The sequence below is a fragment of the Oncorhynchus gorbuscha genome, linkage group LG12 (genome assembly GCF_021184085.1).
Source record: "Oncorhynchus gorbuscha isolate QuinsamMale2020 ecotype Even-year linkage group LG12, OgorEven_v1.0, whole genome shotgun sequence".
In the NCBI taxonomy this organism is placed as follows: domain Eukaryota; kingdom Metazoa; phylum Chordata; class Actinopteri; order Salmoniformes; family Salmonidae; genus Oncorhynchus; species Oncorhynchus gorbuscha.
Window position 1 is genome coordinate 53,681,695 of NC_060184.1, and position 24,879 is coordinate 53,706,573.

The window sequence follows — 24,879 nt, forward strand, 5'->3', positions numbered from 1 at the left end:
GGGTAAGGGACAAACAGACTGTTAGCCGGACCCCCTTCAGGTCCACGCTGGGAGCGTTGCGCCTCGCGAACCAGGTTCTCAAAACCCTAATCCACAGTGGCAGCAAAGCATGAGGTAGGGAGAATGGTTTCAGAGGTCGGGGATGTGACAGAGGAACTGTATCGGCGGGAGAGAGCGCCATGATTCACATTTTTATGACCCTGGGCGGTAGGAAATTGTGAAGTTGAATCTGGGCCTGCCTAGAGTTGAGGCGCTTGGCTGTACAGATATATTCCAAGCTTTTATGGTCGGTCCAGACCAAGAATGGCGGTTCTGCTCCTTCCAGCCAGTGCCTCCACTCTTCCAACGCCATCTTAACGGCCAGGATTTTTCGGTTGCCTACATCGTAGTTCCTCTGCAGGATAGAGATGATGCGACAGGAAGGCACAGTGATGAGGTAGTTGGCGATGGGCAGATCGCTGGGACAGGATGGCCCCCAGTCCAACATCCGAAGCATCAATTTACACCACAAATTGACGTGAGGGGTCCGGATGGATACTGTTGTGATCCGATGCTTCAGGTCCACAAAGGCGACAGATGGAGACCATTTGAACGGTACCTTGGGAGTGGTGAGTGGCGAGGGTGGGGCCCGCCAGGGTGCTGTAATCCCAAATGAATCTGCGGTAGAAGTTAGCAAAACCAAGAAACCGTTGCAACTGCACCCTTCCCGTTGGTTGAGGCCAATTCACCACTGCTTTCATCTTCCCAGGATCCATCTGAGCAATGACATATCCCAGAAAGGTGATAGTAGAGCGGTGGAACTCACTTCTCAGCTTTCATGAACAATTTGTTCTCCAGGAGGCGCTGAAGGACATTTCTGACATGAAGAACATGTTCTTGGGCAGATCGGGAAAAAAAACAGGATGTCGTCAAGGTAAATGAACACAAAACGGTTTAGTATGTCCACTGGCTGTGTTGAAGGCTGTCTTCCACTCATCCTCCTCGCGTACCCGAACCAGGTGGTAGGCATTCCAAAGATCCAACTTGGAGAGGTTCAAATGCAGAGGAGAGGAGAGGTAGGGGGGGTAACAATTTTTAACCATAATGTCGTTAAGTCCTCGGTAGTCAATGCATAGATGCAGGGTCTTGCATGGATGCAAAACCCTGCGCCGGCAGGAGGTGCAGACGGACCGCCCCAGTGGCCAGAGATTCCTCTATGTACTCCTCCATGACTTTGGTCTCTGGTCAGGACAGAGAATACAACCAACTCGTAGGTGGTGTAGTGCCTGGGAGAAGATCAATGGCACAGTCATAAGGACGGTGCAGGGGAAGGAAAGCACATGCCTTACTGAACACTTCCAGGAGGTCATGGTATTCAGTGGGCATAGCAGAGCCATCCACAGTCTTGCTAACATCCTGAGGAAGATGACTTGGGGATGACTGTGCTGCTTGAAGGCAAAATGGGCTCCAACCCAGGATGGAGCTTGTGGTCCAGTTAATCACAGGATTGTGCTTTTGTAGCCAGGAAAATCCCAAAACAACCGAAACGTGGGGAGATGGAATGGGGAGGAACTGTATGGTCTCACTGTGGTTACCAGAAACGCGTAATTGAACGGACACAGTACTATGGTTGACTTCCCCTATAGAGTGGCCATCCAATGTCCTAGAATCCATGGGATCAGAGAGAGGCTGAGTGGGAATACCAAGCTCCGAAGCTATCACGGAATCCATAAGACATTCATCAGCCCCAGAGTCAATGAGCACTCGGAGAGACTTAGATTGGTCTCCCCGCAGCACAAGCACAAAAATGGGTGTGCGGGTGATGAGAATTAGGGAAGTCCCAGTCTGACTCACCATAGTGCTGATAGCCACTAGAGACAAGGGTTTCCTAATAGGGCAGGTAGCTATAAAATGTCTTGCCCCTCCACAGTACAAACAACAGTTACTGTTCATCCTCCGTGAGCGTTCCCCAACTGATAACCTAGCTCTTCCCAACTAAATAGGCTCAGGAGTATCCAACTCAACCATCCTAACATTAGCGTAATAATATACATTATCTTTGACTGGTCTGAAGGAAACGAAGATGGCTGTTGCTCAGAAATAAGTGAGCACTGAGAAAGAAAACCTTGGCAGGTACCAGGATTCCCCGAATATCACTCCGGAGGTGGTACTTGGGGTTCTCGGTGTTCTCGGGGAACCGGGATAGGCTGTACAAACTCACTACAGATAAAGAAAGAAATTGCGGGGTGATTAGGGTTTTTCAGAGGTGACAGGTAGCCTCTGAGCTTACTCCCTGATTTGCTCCATAATAGCCTTTAACCCATGGTCGTGACGTTCCATCAAGGAACTGAGCCCTTCCAAAAGGCCCTGTAACAACTCCTAATTTCTCCCAATGGTGGCTCCCTACAGGGAGACAGCGTGGCGGAGCAGGTCCAAATCTGCTGGGTCTGTCATGGCTAGTTCATACTATCATGACACAAGGCGAGACCCAGATGCAAACACAGGAGGCAGATGGTTGAAGTCTTACAATGTTTATAAATCCAAAAGGAGTAGGCAAGAGAATAGTTGTGGACAGGCAAAAGTTCAAAACCAGATCAGAGACCAGAAGGTACAGAGTAGGAGACAAGCTCGTGGTCAAGGCAGGCAGAATGTCAGGAAGGCAGGTACAGAGTCCAGAAACAGGCAAGGGTCAAAACCATTAGGAATATAAAAAAGAGAATAGCAACAAAAAAAACAGGCGAACGGGAAAACACTGGTTGACTTGGAAAACATACAAGAAGAACTGGCACATAGAGACAGGAAATATAAGGATAAATACACTGGGGAAAATAAGCGACACCTGGGGGGGGTGGAGACAATCACAGGGACAGGTGAACAGATCAGGGCGTGACAGATGCTCCAGATACTCAACTAGTATAAAGAAGGACAGTTTTATTTCTTCTTTAATCAGACAACAGCTGTGCTAACATAATTGCAAAAGGGTTTTCAAATGATCAATTAGCCTTTTAAAATTGTAAACTTGGATTAGCTAAAACAACATGCCATTGAAACACAGGAGTGATGATTGCTGATAATGGGCCTCTGTACGCCTATTTCGATATTCCATGAAAGATCAGTCGTTTCTAGCTACAATAGTCATTTACAACATTAACAAGGTCTACACTGTATTTCTAATCAATTTAATGTTGTTTTAATGGACCAAAAATGTGCTTTTCTTTAAAAAAACAAAGCTGTTTCTAAGTGATCCCAAACTTTTGAACGGAAGTGTATATAGCATATATAGCATTTGCAAAGTCATTGAAGCTATTGTTTCAAGTCAAACCGGGATTCAACTAAAAATAGACAATACATATAAGACTAGAGTTTCAAAGTTTGGATAACTGAAATGTAATCTTCACGTTGATTTACATGTACATCTCAACCAAAAATGAAAGTTTGAATTTATTTGATTTAGTCCTATACTTCAACTTCAACAATTATTAATTTCTAGACAAACTGGAGTTAAAGCCAGAATGTCAGTGGTACAAAAGATACATCTCCTTCAAATTGTACAATGCAATTTTACTTTGTAATACGGTAAATAGCCTACAGCTATGACAACCTTACAAACTATTGTAACAGTATTTTTTCAACCTTAAAAAGAGTAACACGTCCATGGCCACATTTTGAGGTCACTTTAACTATAAATGTCTTCTCTTATGTAATCATAGAAAGTGCGCATGTTCAAGATAGCATGCAAAGGTTGCAGGTATGTGGAGATCTTCACAATTGCTATAATGATCTACACAGAATCTCAAACCTCATTGATCACTTGCACAATGTACTTTTAATGTACTCTCAACTGCAACCCAGGTCATTTGATTGTGCTTTTAGATTAAACACAATGACAACACATAAAGGGCTCTATTCAAACAGATCCACCTTAGCTGGCATCCGCATAGCGGCTGTTTTGGCAGTGTTAGACATAGAACTGCAGAGGTGGAACTGCGTTAGGAGCTCCACAAGCAGCTCCTGGCATTATACTTAAACTGGGCATTGCCAATGGCTGCAAGGAATCACATTACAAGAAATCCCATGCAGCCTTGTTAACAAATTCGAACATTGGAATGTGAGACGTAATCTACACCTCGATTTGGATGATAAAAACCCTCATTATTTAATTAAATGATTTTCAATGTGAGCGTCATTCTTTCTATATAGCCTACACTTTCTCATTCTGAACATCTAATGCGAGTGGGATGGGTGTGGCTTTGTGACAATGTTCAAGAGCAGCTGCTCACTGATTAGACAGCTGCTCACCGATTTGATGCAGTTATACCTCAGACACCAACAAAAACATTAGCTATGCAGGTTTCGGCTATAGCCGATTGACTCTTGATCTGATTGAATATAGGCCTAAATTGTTGTACAAGTACTAAATATCTGATATTGTATTCCCATTTGAACTTTGTGGTGGTTTTAAATGGTTTAAAGAACAGTTAAGACATTTAGATGATAACTACACATAAAATCAAACATGGTCTTGCCATTGGAACATGTTTGTGCTTTTAGATGATTGAAAGCATATTAATACAGTGCATTTGGAAAGTATTCAGACCACTTGACATTTTTCCACATTTGTTACATTATAGGCTTTACGTAAAAATAAAAATACATTTTTTAAATGCCTCATCAATCTACACACAATACCCCATAATGACAAAGCAAAAACTGGGTTTTAGAAATTTTTGCAAATGTATTACAAATTAAAACTGAAATATCACATTTACATAAGTATTCAGACACTTTACTCAGTACTTTGTTGAAGCCCCTTTGGCAGCGATTACAGCCTCGAGTCTTCTTGGGTTTTCACATTATTTCACGTGACATTTCAAGTGCAAAATTATGTGATTTTTCACGTGTGAAATCATGTGATTTTTGATTAAAATGTCAAAAGTGTCTGAGAATATATGGATGTTTGCATGGTAATTTACTCAAACTGCTGCAATTAAATTGGTAAAATTAATACTGTTATACAACACGTAAAACACCCTTTACTATCTCTACAACTTCTCGGGCTACCGCAAGTCAACATGCCAATATCAGGCCGTGATGACATATGGACTCATATCAAGCCTACATTTCAGAGTCATTTCTTTAACTACCCACCGTGTACCCTCAAGACTCTAAAGTCTATGTAAATATTCAATAAGCATTAGCAATATGTAGGTCGCAAACACCAAAATCTGGACTATACTCAGACACATACTGTGCTGTACTTTTGGAAAGTATTCAGACCCTTGACTTTTTCAACATTTTGTTCCGTTACAGCCTTATTCTAAAATTGATTAAATTGGGGGGGAGGGATTACATCCTTGAGTCTTCTTGGGTATGATGCTACAAGCTTGGCACACCTGTATTTGGGGAGTTTCTCCCATTCTTCTCTCTCCCGTTCCTCTCAAGCTCTGTCAGATTGGATGGAGAACATAGCTGTGGCTGGGCCACAAGACATTCAGAGCCTTGTCCCAAACCCAATCCTGCATTGTCTTGGTTGTGTGCTTATGGTTGTTGTCCTATTGGAAGGTAAACCCTCGCCCCAGTCTGAGGTTCTCAGCGCTCTGGAGCAGGTTTTCATCAATGATGTGCGTTCATCTTTCCCTCGATCCTGACTAGTCTCCATGTCCCTGCCGCTGAAAAACATCCCCACAGCATGGTGCTGCCTCCACAGTGCTTAACCGTAGGGATGGTGCCAGGTTTCCATCAAGAACCATCAATAGAAGCAGGTAAAACTAAACAAAGTACAGCTAGTTTGAAGTCTTTCCAGCTGCAGTTTGAAGTGATTGTGTTAGCTGCGTTGTTGGCTGGCTCCTCTGAACAAATTTGTCCTAATTAGAGAGCAGATTTTCTATGCCAGGTGAAATCGAGCATCATTACCTCATTGTTATGGATGTAAATTTCACTGGACAACAGCTTAAACAAATGCAAATGAAGCTACTTCGTTGTTGTTCTGGCTGCACTGTCTGACTTGACTGTAAGTTAGCCGCAGTTTGCTAGCTAGCAAGCAAGGGATAAGAACATTGCAAGCCAGTATGGCAATGGAACATTTACAACAAACAACTGGGTCACGTCTCTGGCAATGGAACCAATAAAACCAGCGACCAGCCGGCTTGTGTAGCAAGCCTAGATTTTTGTCAGGACTATATCTTGTGGAAGGATGAAATAGGATGAATAAATGAATCAAAATAACGTTTTTAATGACTATGTCAATCATTATTTAAATATCGTGTTAACCCGTTAAAAGTGATATTAAAAGTGTATAAAGTCATAATGCCCTCGAAGCTGGTGTTTAGAGGATAATGTAAATTGGCACAGTTAACAACATCCGTGCCAATATATCCTCCCAACACCAGCTCCTCGGGCATTATCACTTAAATAGAGCACTACTTTTGACCACAGCCCTTTGGGCCCTTTACTCCCTGATTATTTATGTAGCCTGGCTGGACAGTTGTTAGTCCATTTTTATTACCTTCCCCATCCTCTCACCCTCCAGGTAGTTTGTCCTCCTCTGACATGTTTTCTCTCTTTGACTACCTTTCCTTTCCCGTCTTCTTTACCTTTCCACCAATGCTATGTTCTCCTCCTCTAGTCCCTGAGGCTCCCAGGCATATTAAGACCTGCTTTCGTCTGGCCGATGTAAACACGACTGCACTGGCTACACCCTCCACTGATGTTAGAGGTGTTTTTCTCCTTATTTGGGTCGTGTCTCTGAATGCCTGTTCATATTTATTCAGTATGGGTTGTGCCAGCCCACCAGCCACAGCTTCCCTACAGTTTCTCACTCTGTGCCTTAAGCATTATGCTGAGTTTGTCGAACCCTGAAAAATCTGCTGTCATTATCAGATGAGTTTTCAGTGCAGAAAAAGCACCTTAATCAGCTGTTATGCAGCATTGTGTTCTGCACCAAGATGAGTATGCGGCACTGACATGAACAAGCTCAGATTGACATACACTTTCATGCAGAGCATCGTAGAGAGAGAGACTTAACTACATTGAATAAAAGTAGAGACTCAGAGCTACAACATGGTATATTATACATTGCATTTGAGGAACAATGGGAAAGTAATTCTGGAACAATGGGAAAGTAATTCTGCTTTGAAAGTTAATCAACTTGTAAACTCACTTTTGAGAAAATCGCCTTTAACTGTTTTGGTATCTAGTGAAGAACTCTTCCTTGTCTACACCAATTCACCATCGTTCACACCCTCAAGCTTTTGCCTCACCCATCTCGGAGCGCTCTTGGAGCTCACACTTGACGCTCTGGCCGATCATTTGTTTACCTCTGGATAACAGAAAAAACAGCCTAACCATCTGTGCTGGCAATAATTTAATTATGCATTTTTTGCAGACATTTACTGACACCGGCCATATTCAACAGGTGTTGTACACATGTCACGTAACATCAGCTAACGAGCCATCCAGCTAACGTTAGCTAGTTAAACATCAATGAACAAAGTGCCAAAAATGCCACAGTGCTGGGAGCGAACCAACCATGTCCAATGTTGGCTAGCTAACATTAGGCTTTAACTAGAAAAGCAAACAGCTTTGGGAAATGAATAATAACGTCAGCTAGGGAGCCAGCCAACTAACGTTAGCGAGCTAGCTAACAGTACACTTTAGCTAAAAATATATAGTTAGCTAGCTAGCTAGGTAAACAATGAGCCTAGCTAGGTAAACAACGTTTAAGATCACACATGTCACGTAATATTAGCTAATGAGCCAGCCAGCTAACATTACCTATTTAAACAACAATGAACAAAGTGCCAACAATGCCACAGTCCATGGAGCTCACCAACCAGGTTCAATGTTAGCTAGCTAACATTAAGCTTTAACTAGAAAAATAATAACTTCAGCTAGGGAGCCAGCTAACTTTATCAAGCTAGCTAACAGTACACTTTAGCTTGAAATGAAACCACTTTCTGTCAAAATTATAAACGTGTAATATCTGAAATGTAGCTAGCTAATGCTAGAGTATCTTACTTGTATACATTATCATGCATGATTCACCCCTCTCCCTGTCAGGAATGCCCTACCATGGTTGCCCTTAGTTTGAAGATGTAATCCGGATACTGGTGTTTTCTCCATCTCTTTAACTATCATACTCTAATTCCACTGTTTTCAAAACTTGATCCTCCAGAAAGAGGATAGCAAAACTTATGCAGCTCTACTACACAATACATTTTTAAACAAGCATTTTTAAACAAGTTCGTCAGAATTACCAACACAGACTGACAAGTTCAAATAGACAGAAGCCATCTGTATGGCAGATCAATCCGAACTCATGTCCAGCCCAATCATGGCTAGTGGGAAGGTTGCTTACTTTTTTTGTGGTTTAAACAACAAGGCTCGTAATTTAACAATTTTATTCATATTTACAGATGGCATACACATTTGTTATTAAGGCACATTAAAGTTGACATGTTTGAGAAGGAATTTCTGCCATAAAACACACTTTGATACAAAAAATATTCAAAAGGCTCTCCTTTGAAGTTATGGCTTGCAACACATGCCTTGTTTCCCAAATCTGGTAAAAATTGCTATTCAGAAATGACAGTGTATTGAGCTGCCACCATATAATGGTACATCTAAATATCATATTATGAAAAGTCTTTGACACCTGTCCCCTTAGAACCATGGCCAAACTTTGTAATATAAACACAATTACAAGACATCTGAGAGTCATGTCTTGTTTTCAAACTCTTGAATCTGGTCCAGACGTGTCCTTAACCTTATTAAAACAACTTTGACTTCTCTGCACCTCAGGACGACACTCATGTCACCCAGCAACGCACCTGTGGTGGTGACACAATTAAAATATCACCCACCACATCATAAAAAATTAAATATATGCAGGAGGAGAACTTCAACATGATAACAGTTTTCTCTTTGTTTCATTCTGCCAGAGTCAATACCGTTTATCTGTTTGTCATGTTTACGACGGCCTTGACAACTAGTAACTTTCCGAGGGAGTCTCTTACGGTTCCCAATCTGCGCCACCAGCTCGGTGAGCCATATGTTCTTTGATTATGGGAGGTGATGTGTGAGAATGCTGTCAGCCGGCTGCGTGGTGTTATCTGAGGCAGACACGGTGGGTCAAGGCTTGGCACCGAGGGCCGACACATGCTAATGAACTTATCTCATTAAATATGCATCAAGCGCCCTCCAGGAACGCACAGCGGAGCGTAGACAAAATTCTCAGGAATTATGGGAACAGTCATTTCCCATTATGTCTCTGTTAAATAAGGAGTGACCTGTCTGATCAATGGGCTGACCTCAACGAGATAGTTCCTCCTGATTCTGCAAGGGAACTTTGCAGATTACTTTACACTTTTAAGATACTGCATTGACAGTATCAACTTAAATGCCCGGGTGTATGGGGGTGTAACCTTGGTATAATATGCTCCCTCTGACGCCAATGTTACAAGTCTATGACATTAATCAAAGACAATGATGTCAATGAGGGTTGTGGTTATGCAATTAAAGTCTTGGTGCTCACGTTATTATATCACTCATAACTACATTAGGAAGGAACAAAAGAGAGTGTGTGTGACAGGTGTTGAATCATCCTAAACAAAGTTGTCTCTTTGTTGATGGACAATTTAGAGTATATTTCCCATGGCTTTTACTCCTTCTCCCACTCTTAATGCGGGTATATTATTGACTTCTAGTTTATTATTATGGCATCCCATGGCTTAAATGCTACTACAAGAAAGTATTAACATTTACTGTATTTCGGCACCATTGCATTTCATCACATTGTAACAAGACCTTAGCTCAGTTGAAGCATAAAGTATTTCAGCAACTTACAGTTGAACGCTTGAGTGTTTTAAATGGTTTTCCCATGGTATAAATGATGTTAATGGTTGCTCAATTTATAATTGGCAATGAACACATTCGGTTAATTCTCATTTATACGGCTCTGTGATCAAATCAATTATTCACTAATTTATATATTTCCAAAGTTTGGTTGAAATGATTTGTCCCACTTGCCCAGAACAACAGTATTTTGTTTGTATTTTCTAGGTTTTGTGAAATCCAATCTTTTAATTGCTTAACTGGATTCATGATTGGGCCTAATAAGCTCAAATGTTCTTTTATTCAGGTGCTGTCCGATTCAATTGGATAATGTAGAGCACATATACCGAAGATTGTCAAGTTCAACGTAAATGTACTGTTTGTGGGTAAAGGGTTCTGAGCTAATACATAAATATCTACACAACAAATTCTCCAGTGTAAAAAAACAACACTCATTTTACATTGAGAGTGTTAAATCAACACTGAAAGTGGAGTCTGTGAACCCATATAGACACCGGAACAATGTCAAATTAACACACTGCATAGTGTAAAGCCTTTTTCAAATATTTCCAAGTGTGTCTTGCTTTTCGAGTAAATTATATTTACCAAACCGCTTGAAAACATGTGATTGAAAATAATAAAAGTTGAAAATCCCCACACTGGCTGGATTCCAAAATAAATTATACATCAGCTTGCAAACCAGCATGTGACGAGCAGGCTTGACGTAGCCTGTAAACTATGAGTTTCAGGCCATTGTATTACAGTTCTCAGTGTAATGGTACTCTTTATGGTCATTCTTTGTAGCTTCAGCAATGAGTACATAATTATACCTCAAAACTCCTGTCTAAAGGATTTCAGATTCCCTGCTTTTTTTGAGGAAACTACCAACCAGGAAAAATGATAATGATGGGTTTAGTTTTGGTTCAAAGTGATGTGTAGGAGTTTCAGGCCCATGTATTAGGGATCAACTAGGCCCTCAAAATAAGGCTTTATGAACAACGTATAGTTTGTGTTAAATATACAGCATATTATATATATATTTTTTTGTGTGTTAGCATATTCGCTTAGGATCGAGGGTATTTCAATTCATTATTTTACTTCGTATACAAATTTTAAGTTAACACAATGCAATTAAACTACACTACTAGCCCATGGCCATGTTGAATGGATAAGCGTTGTAAAGCATTTCTTAGCGTGGGTGATATGAAAGCAGGATTAAATAGTATTTCTCATGTATTAGTTAATGTGAATACCGGACTGTGATAATTGGAGGAATGAGAGACACTGAAAAACAAACACAGTATTGGCTTTCTCTGTTGTCACTGGTTTGATATGTTTTCTTTCTGTTATTGTTGACACTGGTCTGATATGTTGTGTTTTTTGTTTTTAATCGGGCATCGCCGAGGTCTACTAAGCCCACATCCAATTGCACACAGACTGTTATTTAAGTGGAACAGCAGATAGCTTATCTGATGGGTTTATTTAGTGTTTTTTGGGGAGAAGACTCCAGATGTATCCCAAATGGTACGCTATTTCCTATTTAGTGTCCATAGGGCTCTGGCCAAAAATAGTTCACTATAAAGGGAATAGGGTGCTATTTGGGATGCACAAACAACTTTTCATTCCAATCTGTAATTGGAATGATTTGGGAGGCAGTGGGACAAGTGATGGCCTCTATTCATCAAGTTGTTTTTATGTGGCACACTGCTTTGCCAAAAATAGGCATCCTCAATTAAATTGTGATCGCTCCCTTTTATAACAAAAGAAGGGAAATCTACTGTTCGTTTTATAAATTATGTCACAATCTTTATTCCTTACGGTTGGTGTGAATTTAGACCTTTGATGGATTATTTCACCATGAAGGTCTGTGATAAAGAAAATGCATAGTTTCTCTATTCCATCATAGGTAGTAGTCACCTGCAAACCTATGGTGTGGTCCGTGCAAACCTGGAAACATGATAAGATTGTACCTTTGGCATGTGTTCACTTCAAAAGGCTATTATCAAGAGCTTTTGAAACTATCAGGAGGCAACAGGCATCAAGTGATGCTTGCTGAAAAGGACACTCCTACTATGCAGTTTGTTACATTTTTTAACAAATATCCTGGATGGGTAAAGCAGGAATGATAGAAAAATAGATATACATTCCAGCATGTATGGCGCATTTAATCTTCTACTTCCAGATAGGCACACACCCGCATTTGGAATTCTAAACCATCTCCAATAGCTCAAATGGCATTTGAATGAAAATACAGTGGAAACAGTAAATTAGGTAGAAAATATCATATCGGGACAAATAAAATATTCAATAGGACGGGAGCTGGGAGTTGAAATATTCGTTGTTAATCTCCAAAGTGTTCATTCACTCGGGCTCCTGAGTGGCACAGCGGTCTAAAGCACTGCATCTCAGTGCAAGAGGCCTCACTACAGTCCCTGGTTTAAATTCAGGCTGTATCACATTCGGCCGTGATTGGGAGTCCCATCGGGCAGCGCACAATTATCCAAGGGTTGTCAGGGTTTGGCCTGGGTAGGCAATCATTGTCTTATAAGAATTTGTTCTTAACTGACTTGCCTAGTTAATTCAAAAATGTAAATAAATAAAAGGTGTGTATAGCTGTCAAATTACAGAATTGTGATTGTTATGGCATAATTATCAGATCATCCATAGTCATTTCTGTCCATACTCTGTTATACTCAAGGTGACATTTTGACCAAACATGCAGAAAGTTTTTCTTCAAAATTAGTTGCTCTCTTTTGACACAAGCATTATTTTCTGTGTGTTGTGTAATTGGGGCCTATTAACATTATTCAACAGGTGACAGAGATAAAGGATACAGGCGAAGGAGCTTAACATTTCTTTCTGATTTCTCTCCTCCAGGTGATGAGCTCCATTAATCGTTGAACGTGACATGCAACCCACCCCGGCCAGCGGCTCATAATCTTGGCTGTGTCCAGTCCACTCCTTCACCACGGTTTCAGCATCCCTACCTCTTTCAGTTGTGATCTGGCTTTCCATTTGTTGGGACTTTAATTTGGAGACCTCAAACTCACAGACCGCCAATGCTTACAAGGAACTGCCTGCTACTGTTCCTTTGGTTTGTCTTCGACAAAGGCTCCCTGTCTCCTGTACGCCCGCCAGGCGCACCGCTGAGCAGGAGCAGTCTGGGAAAGGAGCATCCCAGGAGCCTGGTGGGCCCGATGAGAAATGGGGCATCTGGGTTTCAGAGAGTCAAGAGGGGCTGGGTATGGAACCAGTTCTTCGTGCTGGAGGAGTACATGGGGTCAGACCCACAGTACGTGGGCAAGGTAAGGATGCTTCATGTTGTTATTAATTGCAAGGGAGTGTGTAAATATAAATCATAGAGCTAAGAGCTCGGGAGAAATTGATGAGGGTGAGAGAGGGATGGAGTTGAGAAGGAAGAGCTACGTTGGTAGTGGTACCAGGAGTAGAGCATGTTTGAATTATAGAGTTCTATGTCCCTCGACATAGCCCGCTATTACCAATTGTCAATTTTTTACTTAGCTTTGCTCCTGGAGCTATATCTGACCATTTTAATCTCATGATGGGTTGTGTTTGGAAAACGTCTCTTTTCATGAGTGTATTAGGATATGAATGAAAGAAAAATAAATGAAAAATGTCTTTCTTTTTGAGATTTATGCCAATGTTTCAATGTCGGGCAGACACTTTTTATTGCAGCTACACACAGCATTCGTGTGGTGAATGGATCAATGACCCGGCAGGAATACATTTAAATTATGGCTCTTGTAAATCTGTCAGAACATCCTAGTTACTAGGGAGGGAGGATTCTGACAGCAGTAAAAGACAGAGAACACGCACCTCCTAGACTAAAGCCGGGTGGAGACTACACCACTTTCAAAATCCTAACATCAATGAGCCTCTCGTGTTAAACAACCCTCTTTCCTGTAGTTTTTTGTGTTGCCAACGATGTGGCACAGACGGTGGTCACACACTAAAATATTCTTTACTTGGTCGTGAGGATTCTCGATACCATGCTGTCTCGCAAAAAAAAATGTGATGAGAACAAATGTAGCAACAAGTTGTAGCTCAAAGCAGCATCATAAACATTCAGTCTGACATTCACACTTGCCATACAGAGTTGAAATATCTAGCCAACATTTAGAATTGAATAACATTGCTTGTGAACTTCAGATCTGTACCGATTTGACGCTTTAGTTAAAGGCAAGTACAAACGCATACTAGTAGTAATTGCTCCTGCTCGAGAGTCCACACATTCTGGGTGATGTGAAACAACGTCATCATCTCACTGGGTTATTCCCTGGCAAGCTATCATTGGCTATTGCTGATCACCGTTCTAAAAACTTGCCGTTGCACATCTCACACTACAAGAGCATTTGTGCTGATAAAATCAATGTTTGAAAATTTCAGGATGTCTGGGACTGCTCAAAGATGAGATCGGGAGCTCTCAGATTGCATCTCTGACCCGCTCACATTAAACAAGTGTCGGTGATGACCACATGCCCTGAGTAGGCAATGACATGGGGATTTTGTCTCCGATCTCAAAAACTAGTTTGGGACAGCTAAATTGGGGCCAAAATCGTGTAGTGTACACCTGGCCTCATTGAACTGAATTGCATGAAGTCTGCAATTCACAATATGTTTTTTTCTCCTTGATCTGGCTTAAGACATATTTTAACTAAACTCAGAGGGGTTTTAAGGCTGAAGTTGTAATTTGGCACCCCTAGCTTAGGCAGGATAATAGTAAGACTGACTTATCTACCCCGGTGCCACTGCAATCAGCCCTGACGTGCTGCACTGTTTGTGAAAGTCTCACAGGCTAAAGCAGCCCTGGTACTGTCTGTCTGCTGCACTCCAAAATCACTTAATCCCTGGCCGCTGCACCGCTTCAAAATAATTGACTGATTCTCTGCCATATCAAAGGCATTTGGAGATCAAGTCCCCCGACCTTCCGTAGGACAATCTTAAAGAGGGATAATCTGCTGCAACCAAATAAATAGTGTCACGGGATGAGAGACCCAACGGAGCGTATGCTACCTAGACAATGGACACTTGATTAACTGGGTGTCAGACAGTGGCTTTTCTTGCAGGGATTTAGATCAAGCACAGTCTTCGTACAGATACTGTATCCATAATATATCCATAATTATGGGTTATTGTTTTACTGTTTTATTTTCCAGAGTGTAATTGACCAGAGTGGGCTGTAATGCGGCTGGAATTAATGTCTATAATACATCAAGACTAGACTTTGCAGCAATACATTCACATCAGAACACAAACATAATTACTATGCATTCATTCTAGAATAGAGTTTACCAACATCCAACAACCAGCTTGTTTATGCACTTCGCCTAGCTACTTGTACTAACAGACACAGTATGAGCAGCAGAGAAAAGACCTGGGATGCATCTCAAATGGCATCCTATTCCCTATATAGTGCTCTAGTTTTAACCAGGGCCCACAGTGTGCACCAGATATGGAATAGGGTACAATTTGGTAAGCAGACCAGGTCTCCTCTCTGCTGCTCAAATCAAATTTTTCAAATACGCTGAACCAACAATGCAGTTGAAGAAATATAGTTAATGCAGTATTTACTAAATAAAATAAAGTAAAAATACCTAAATAATCAAAAATGTATACAATACATTTACATAACAATAATGATGCTATATACAGGGTGTACTGGTACCTAGTCAATGTGCAGGGGTACAGGTAAGTCGAGGTAATTTGTAAAGTGACTATGCATAGATAATAAACGTCTGCTGCTACTCGCTGGTTTTTGTGGGGGGTTTTACGGTTTCTTGGTCAGTGACTAGGAGTTTCTTGTTTATTTCTAAATCATATCTTAAATGTGACTTTGATTATACCCCTGCTTACACATAGATGATTCCATATTGTGAATGTTCTCCATGGGTTAGGTTGAGGAAGGACTCTTGGACATGTTCACTCCAAATTAAGTATGATGAATAGGTTGTGTCATCTTGCCCTGCTGATAATCTCAGATGACATCATTAAGGCTTCATGGGAAAACGTTTTTGGGATGTCATGAATTCACAACTTGGGGAGGCCTTATGAGGAAAATTCAAAGCTGCTGTGATTTATTCCAAAGATCTGAATTAATTTACAGAATGGGTTCTGCTTTCTGACTTAGACGAGACATTGACATTGGTCCAACAGAAGTGTGCTTGCCAAGAAAGTAATGACAACACTCTCTTGCAGTGGCCAAAACACAAAAGGGCGACAACCAAAACAGAATAACACAACAACAACATCCCTATTACTGAAAATAAAAAGTCTAATGAGATGCCCCCTGTTTAAACCTCCATAACACTGCATCCCTCATGTTTGCATCTACTTGTAGTGCAATCCAAATAGATGAAGGTTACAGTTCTGTGGTGAATAAAATGGTTATATTACTGGAGTAGGGAATGGCAGGGAAGAGGGAAGAAAGGGAATTCTGAAAGGAATTTTTTAAGACTTCTTCACAAGAACTGCCTTCTCGTCTATTTCGGAATAATGAATGCAAGCAAAGCAACGTTTGTTTTCTTCTGTGACACGCCAGAGGAGGAAAAATCTTCGTTTGCATTCTCACTTGTCAATGTGTCAAAGGAATAAACGCAATAAAACAACAATGACTTGCATGCATTCGACTTTACTTATGCAAAAATAAATAGCATTTGGGGCATTGCATTGTTTTTACTTTGAGTACTACCAATCCCCTAAAGCAGAATTTCTGCAATGTTCCATTTACAGAGATTTAAAACAGTAAAACAAAAATGGTATTCTCTGCTGGTCTATAATGCCCTTCACACAGCACTTTATGAGGGCAATCCGTTATGCATTCATTTGATACATTAAATGCAAACATAAATCTTTCTTCATTGATTACAAAATAACTTAGTTTGCTCTCTATGGGATTACATTACTGTCTGTACAAGCTGCAAAAAACACCACTGCCTTAGTAACAAAAACAGCAGATCAACAATTTAACATTTTATTAGAAGGAAATAAAGGCCTGGAGAGCCTTTGGGGATAATGTAACAAGACTGACACACTCAACAATTAGATCATGTCCTACAGTCCCAATGTTGAGCAATGGCTATCTGCAAGAAAAACTGCTATCAGTTGATAGGCCATAAATCAAGTCCCACTCCTTCTTCTCAATCACTATTAAACTCTCCCCGCTGTACTCAGCAGCATGCACTCTCTCTCTATAACATTTATTTTTGCCATCTTGTCAGACATCACTATAATGGTTATGAATGACTGTGTCCCACAAAAGTTGTAGTTTTGGAGAGTAGCTGACATACCAGGCTGTTTCGGCCCACTTTAGGCAATGTGTTTGTCAGAAATTACATGCAAGCTAGCTATCATAAAGCCACTGTACTGTGTATACAGTGCCCATATGGAAATAAATATATTTAACGTCACGTAAAATGTATTTGAAGTAGAAGTAGATGCATGTTTAGCATAAATGAAAATGTATGTAATGCCTGACAATGTCATCTAGTCTGCATGGTGGCCAAAGTGGTTTCTTAAATAACTCGTTAGGTATTGATCAATGGTGATATTTTTTGGGGCCACCAAACCAAAACTTTGGGTGGGATATCATTTAAATTACACATTTTTACATCCTGTCATAAAGAGCACATGTTCAACTTCCTAAAAAACAAGTTTCCCCATCTTAAGATAAATTTTTAAAAGTACTATAGTAAGTGCCTCTCTTGATTAAATAATGAAAAACAATCTAATAAGACCAGGTACCAGGCTGTTTTTATTATTATTTTAATTTAATTTTGTTTCGATTTATACAAATCTATACATCATACAACATTCAACAATATGTCACATTGTAGGTCCAAGTCTTGTGCTTCCAATTGGTATTATACAGCTCTACAGTAGATGATTAGCTGTGTTATGCTGTGTTTATAACCAAGTGGGAATATAACACATCCACTTGAACGGCCCGCCAACTGGTAATTACTAGTTAAATCAGCCGTGAATCCCCTTCTGACAGGGGGAATGACATTTTGTTGTATGCAACAGGGAGGGGCAATTTAATGCCAGATTCACATTGTTAAAACGTTTCTAGCCTGTCTATGGGTAACAGGGTTGACGTGTCATGCTCGACCTGCTCAGTTTTTCACCACAAAACACCAGAAAATGGCAAAAAAGAGTAGAACCAGCTCACCTACTTTTTCCACCATGATTTGAATATTGGATGTTCAATGTTTCATTTAAAATTCATGTAAAAAGGAATAGTTTCGCCATATTGAAACGAGAGTACAGTTCATGTAACAGGGTTGACCTTAAAATGAATCACTAATCACATTAAATAAATAATAATCTTCAGAATCAAATTTGTCAAAGCAACAAAATAATTATGGCTTTACAATTATGGTGAAAACTTGGTGGTAAGTGGGTTAGAATCTTCTTAGAAGTCACCGAGGGTGCATGCTTCATTTTTGCACTTTAGCAAGTCTTTATTCATGTAAAAAAAATCTGATTTATTTCATTCTACATGTGGTCTATATTAAACGGCATTTCATTTCATATAACAGGCTTTTAAATTTCAATATATATTTTGATGTATTCAAACTGTATTAAATCAATTTAAATAAATAATTTTTAGGCCAATTTATAATTTTTCACATGTAAAGTATTTAATTTATGTAAAAATACATTTTAATTCTTCAATATGGATGTTACTTCCCGTTCAGTGAGAACTTAGAACATGTGTAATGTCACAGTATTCCCTTGACAACAGTTGATAGGGAAGTGGACACTACAGCTTGACGTTGGGGCGAAGTAAATAGATAACAACAAAGAACAGTACAGTACGTTGTTTTCCCAGCACTTTAGTCATACGTGATAGAATGAAAGCAGATATCTTTTGATTATGATGTTGAGCAATTGATGAGACCTACAATCTTTGAAAAAGGCAGCCAATGTTGCTGTAACAGCATACTAGCAGAATATACTGTATGGATTGAATTTATTCTATTTTCAATGGAAGCAAAATTACATCTCTTTCTCTCAATCTTTCACCCCTTCTCTCTTTCTCGTTCTTGGTGTATGTGCCTGTGTGTGTGTTGTGACTTCTGTCACAAGATCACATAGAGTCTTTGTTCAAGATCACATACACGCCAATCAGTTTGATATGGGTTTCACTGGGCACACAGAAAGCTTTCGTGGTCTCTGGGCTCATGGTGTATTTACAAAGGCTGTGGCTCAGTGGGACACCCCTGTGTTGGTTTCCCTTAAAGAACCACACTGCAGACCCATGTCCTTTTCATAGGAATATGAATGGCATGATAGTGGGGCAGTTGCTATGGCTTTTTTAAAGAATCATAGAGTAGTATACTAGATCAAATCATTAAAAACGTAACCATGGAAAGTGTAAGGTTTAGAAATGACTTTAAGGTGGCCATAATGTACAATATAAAGCAGGGGTGTCAAACTAATGTTGCCCTGGGGGCCACATTCTGTCTTCATCAAGGTTCGAAGGTCCACACTGAAAATGTGTAATTTTTTTTACGCAAAGGAAATATGTCTTCTATCGTTGTTTTGGGGGGACTTTTTATGCTCCCTTACTGTCTAGCTTTAATTTCAGTGATTATCAGCGAGCTGGACACAGTCAAGAAACGGTATGAATTATAAGTGTAACGGTCGTCGTCATCCAATGAGGAAGAATCGGACCAAAGCGCAGCGTCGTAAGTGTTCATGACTTTTATTTAAACTGAACACTAGAACAAAATAACAAAGTGAATAAACAAAACCGAAACAGTCCTGTCAGTTGCAGAACACTAAACAGAAAACAACTACCCAGAAAAACATAGGAGGGAAAATGTTACGGCTTTCTTGGTGTGAAGGAGAGTCGGACCAAAATGCGGCGTGTAGATTGCGATCCATGTTTATTAAACTGAAGCAACACGAATCTAAATACAAACACTATAAACAATAAACATAACGAAAACCGAAACAGCCTAATACTGGTGCAAATAAACACAGCACAAGGACATCAGGACGCTAAGGACAATCACCCACGAAACACTCAAAGAATATGGCTGCCTAAATATGGTTCCCAATCAGGGACAACGATAAACACCTGCCTCTGACAGCCATAGACTTAACTAGAACACCCCACTAAGCTACAATCCCAATACCAACACACCACATACAAAAACCCAAGCAACACCCTGGCCTGACCAAATAAATGAAGATAAACACAAAATACTTTGACCAGGGCGTGACAGAACACCTCCCCCAAGGTGCGGACTCCCGGACGCACACCAAAAACCATAGGGGAGGGTCCGGGTGGGCGTCTGTCCATGGTAGCGGCTCCAGCGCGGGACCCCACTCTATCAAAGTCTTAGTCCCTCCTCCTCGCGTCCTTGGATAGTCCACCCTCGCCACCGACCATGGCCTAGTAGACCTCACCCAGAACCCCACTGGACTGAGGGGCAGCTCGGGACTGAGGGGCAGCTCAGCACTGAGGGGTAGCTCGGCACTGAGGGTTAGCTCAGCACTGAGAGGAAGCTCGGCACTGAGAGGAAGCTCAGGCAGGTAGTTGGATCTGGCAGATCCTGGCTGGCTGGCGGTTCTGGCAGATCCTGGCTAACTGGCGGATCTGGAAGAGTCTGGCTGACTGGCGGATCTGGAAGAGTCTGGCTGACTGGCGGATCTGGAAGAGTCTGGCTGACTGGCTGATCGAGAGGAGTCTGGCTGACTGGGAGATCTGGAAGAGTCTGGCTGACTGGCAGATCTGGAAGAGTCTGGCTGACTGGCAGATCTGGAAGAGTCTGGCTGACTGGCAGATCTGGAAGAGTCTGGCTGACTGGCAGATCTGGAAGAGTCTGGCTGACTGGCGGATCCTGGCAGACTGACGGATCTGGCTGCTCCATGCTGACTGGCAGCTCTGGCTGCTCCATGCTGACTGGCGGCTCTGGCTGCTCCATGCAGACTGGCAGCTCTGGCGGCTTCTTGCGGACTGGCAGCTCTGGCGGCTTCTTGCAGACTGGCAGCTCTGGCGGCTTCTTTCAGACTGGCAGCTCTGGCGGCTTCTTGCAGACTGGCAGCTCTGGCAGCTTCTTGCAGACTGGCAGCTCTGGCCGCTCCTTGCAGACTGGCAGCTCCTTGCAGACTGGCAGCTCCTTGCAGACTGACAGCTCCTTGCAGACTGACAGCTCTGGCTGCTCCATGCAGACTGGCAGCTCTGGCTGCTCCATGCAGGCTGGCAGCTCTGGCTGCGCTGAACAAGCAGGAGACTCCGGCAGCGCTGTAGAGGAGGAAGGCTCTGACAGCGCTAAACAGGCTGGAGACTCCGGCAGCGCAGGAGAGGAGGAAGGCTCTGGCAGCGCTGGAGAGGAGAAAGGCTCTGGCAGCGCTGAACAGGCAGGAGACTCTGGCAGCGCTGTAGAGGAGGAAGGCTCTGGCAGTGCTAAACAGGCGGGAGACTCCAGCAGCGCAGTAGAGAAGGAGGAATCTGGCAGTGCTGAACAGGCGGGAGACTCCGGCAGCGCTGTAGGGGAGGAAGGCTCTGGCAGCGCTAAACAGGCGAGGCGCACTGTAGGCCTGATGCGTGGTTATGGTACTGGTGGTACTGGGCCGAGGACACGCACAGGAAGCCTGGTGCGGGGAGCTGCCACCGGAGGGCTGGTGTGTGGAGGTGGCACAGGATGGGCTAGACCGTGAAGGCGTACTGGAGATCTTGAGAGCAGGGCTGGCACAGGACGTGCAAGGTTAGGGAGGTGCACAGGAGGCCTGGCCTCAGGACGAGTATGAAGCGCTGACCCAGGTGCCATCAAATCCCTGACCCGCTCCGTCGGGCGAATTCCATGCTTAAAGCACCAACACAGCAACTCCTTCATTTCTCTCTCCTCCAATTTCCACATGAACTCCTTCACAGTCTCTGCTTCGCTCACCTCCAACACCGGCTCTGGTCTCCTCCTTGGCTCCTCATGATAAACAGGGGGAGTTGGCTCAGGTCTGACTCCTGACTCTGCCACACTCTCCCTGAGTCGGACCAAAATGCGGTGTGTAGATTGTGATCCATGTTTATTAAACTGAAGCAACACAAATCTAAATGCAAACACTCCATACCAATAAACGTAACGAAAACCGAAACAGCCTAATACTGGTGCAAATAAACACAGCACAAGGACATCACGACACTAAGGACAATCACCCACGAAACACTCAAAGAATATGGCTGCCTAAATATGGTTCCCAATCAGAGACAACAATAAATACCTGCCTCTGATTGAGAACCACTTCAGACAGCCATAGACTTAACGAGAACACCCCACTAAGCTACAATCCCAATACCAACACACCACATACAAAAACCCATGCCACACCCTGGCCTGACCAAATAAATTAAGATAAACACAAAATACTTCGACCAGGGTGTGACAGAAAAAGCTTCCTAAGTATGGTTCCCAATCAGAGACCATGATAGTCAGCTGTCCCTGATTGAGAACCATACCCAGCCAAAACAAAGAAATACAAAACAGAAAAAAGAACCCCAAATTACACCATGACTAAACGAAAATAGAGACATAAAAATCTCTCTAAGGTCAGGGCGTGACAATAAGTATTCACCCGCCTTAGATTTCTTCACATTTTATTGTGTTAAAATGTTGGATTGAAATGGATTTAATTGTTAGCGATCTACACAAAATACTCTGTAATGTCAAAGTGGAAGAAATATGTATATATTTTTTAAAGATTATTAATGAAAATGAAACAAGTATACACTGAGTATACAAAACATTATGAATAACTGCTCTTTCCATGACATAGACTGACCAGGAGAATCCATATGAAAGCTATGATACCTTGTTGATGTCACTTGTTAAATCCACTTCAAATCAGTGCAGATGAAGGGGAGGAGACAGGTAAAGAATGATTTGAGCCTTGAAATAATTGAGTATTGCGTACTGTGTATGAGTGCCATTCAGAGGGTGAATGGGCAAGACAAAATATTTAAATGCCTTTGAGGTATGGTAGTAAGTGCCAGGCACCCCGCTTTGTGTCAAGAACTGCTAAGCTACTGGGTCTTTTTCACGCTCAACAGTTTCCCATGCGTATCAAGAATGGTCCACCACCCAAAGGACAGCCAGCATTGGAGTCAACATGGGCCAACATCCCGTGGAATGCTTTTGACAGCTTGTAGAGTCCACCTTGTAGATTCCATGCCCAATGCCAACTCAATATTAGGAAGATGTTCTTAGTATTCTGTACACTCAGTGTATCTTGATTAGATAAGTAATCACATCCCTGAGTCAATACATGTTAGAAACACCTTTGGCAGATATCATAGATGTGAGTCTTAAGTTAAGTCTCCAAAAGATTTGCACATCTGAATTGTGCAATATTTGCCCACTATTCTTTTCAAAACATCTTCAAGCTCTGTCGAGGTACTGGGGATCATGGCAAGGCAGCCATTATCAAGTTTTGCAATAATGTTCAAGGAAATTCAAGTCAACCCTGCAACTTGCCCACTCAGGAACATTTATTGTCTTCTTGGTCAACAATTCCAGTGTAGATTTGTCCTTGTGAAAGGTGAATTCCTCTCCCAGTTTCTGGTGGAAAGCATTCTGAAGCAGGTTTTCCTTCAGGATTTTGCCTGTGATTAATTCCATCCCGTTTCATTTTATGTTGAAAAACTCCCTTTTGCCAATGTCAAGCAAACCCATACCATGTATACAGCCACCACTATTATTGATAATAGGAAAGCATTTTTACAGTGATGTGTTGGATTTGCGTGCATAACTATTCACCCCACCAAAGTCAATACTTTGTAGAGCCACCTTTTGCAGCAATTACAGCTGCAAGTATCTTGGGGCATGTCTCTATAAGCTTGGCACATCTCGCCACTGGGATTTTTGCCCATTCTTCAAGGAAAAACTGCTCCAGCTCCGTCAAGATGGATGGGTTCCGCTAGTGTACAGCAATCTAAGTCATACCACGGATTCTCAATTGGATTGAGGTCTGGGCTTTGACTAGGCCATTCCAAGACATTTCGATTTTTCCCCTGAAGCCACTCGAGTGTTGCTTTAGCATTATGCTTAGGGTTATTGTCCTGCTGGAAGGTGAACCTCCGTCCCAGTCTCAAATCTCTGGAAGACTGAAGCAGGTTTCCCTCAAGAATTTCCCTGTATTTAGCGCCATCCATCAATCCTTCAATTATGACCAGTTTCCCAGTCTCTGCTGATGAAAAACATCCACACAGCATGATGCTGTCACTTAAATGCTTCACTGTGGGGATGGTGTTCTCAGGGTGATAAAAGGTGTTGGGTTTGCGCCAGACATAGCATTTTCCTTGATGGCCAAAAAGCTACATTTTCATCTCATCTGACCAGAGGTATCCTCTTCCACTATTTGGGGAGTCTCCAACATGCCTTTTGACAAACACCAAACGTGTTTGCTTATTTTTTCTTTAAGCAATGGCTTTTTTTCTGGCCACTCTTCTGTAAAACCCAGCACTGTGGAGTATACGGCTTCAAGTGGTCGTATGGACAGATACTCCAATCTCCGCTGTGAAGCTTAGCAGCTCCTTCAGGGTTATCTTTGGTCTCTTTGTTGACTTTCTGAATAATCTTGAATGTCTTCCATTTCCTAATAATTGCTCCCACAGTTGATTTCTTCAAACCAAGCTGCTTACCTATTGCAGATTCAGTCTTCCCAGCCTGGTGCAGGTCTACAAATTTGTTTCTGGTGTCCTTCGGCAGCTCTTTGGTCTTGGCCGTAGTGGAGTTTGGAGTGTGACTGTTTGATGTTGTGGACAGGTGTCTTTTATACTGATAACAAGTTCAAACAGGTGCAATTAATACAGGTAACGAGTGGAGGATAGAGGAGCCTCTTAAAGAAGACGTTACAGGTCTGTGAGAGCCAGATAATCTTGCTTGTTTGTAGGTGACCGAATACTTTTTTCCACCATATTTTGCAAATAAATTTATTAAAAATCCTACAATGTGATTTTCTGTATTTTCTTTTCTCATTTTGTCCATCATATTGAAGTGTACCTATGATGAAAATTACAGGCCTCTCTTATCTTTTTAAGTGGGA

At 41.8% G+C, this 24,879-nt stretch overlaps 1 protein-coding gene across 1 annotated transcript in view; it reads left to right on the forward strand.

Annotated features, from left to right (window-relative positions):
• The window catches only part of LOC123991124 (cadherin-12-like), a 208,748-nt gene that overhangs the window by 77,750 nt on the left and 106,119 nt on the right, over positions 1-24,879 (forward strand). Inside the window, 1 exon segment of the mRNA XM_046292351.1 lies at positions 12,688-13,115. Within this exon segment, the coding sequence (XP_046148307.1) occupies positions 12,870-13,115 (246 nt within the window). The 5' untranslated portion in view covers positions 12,688-12,869.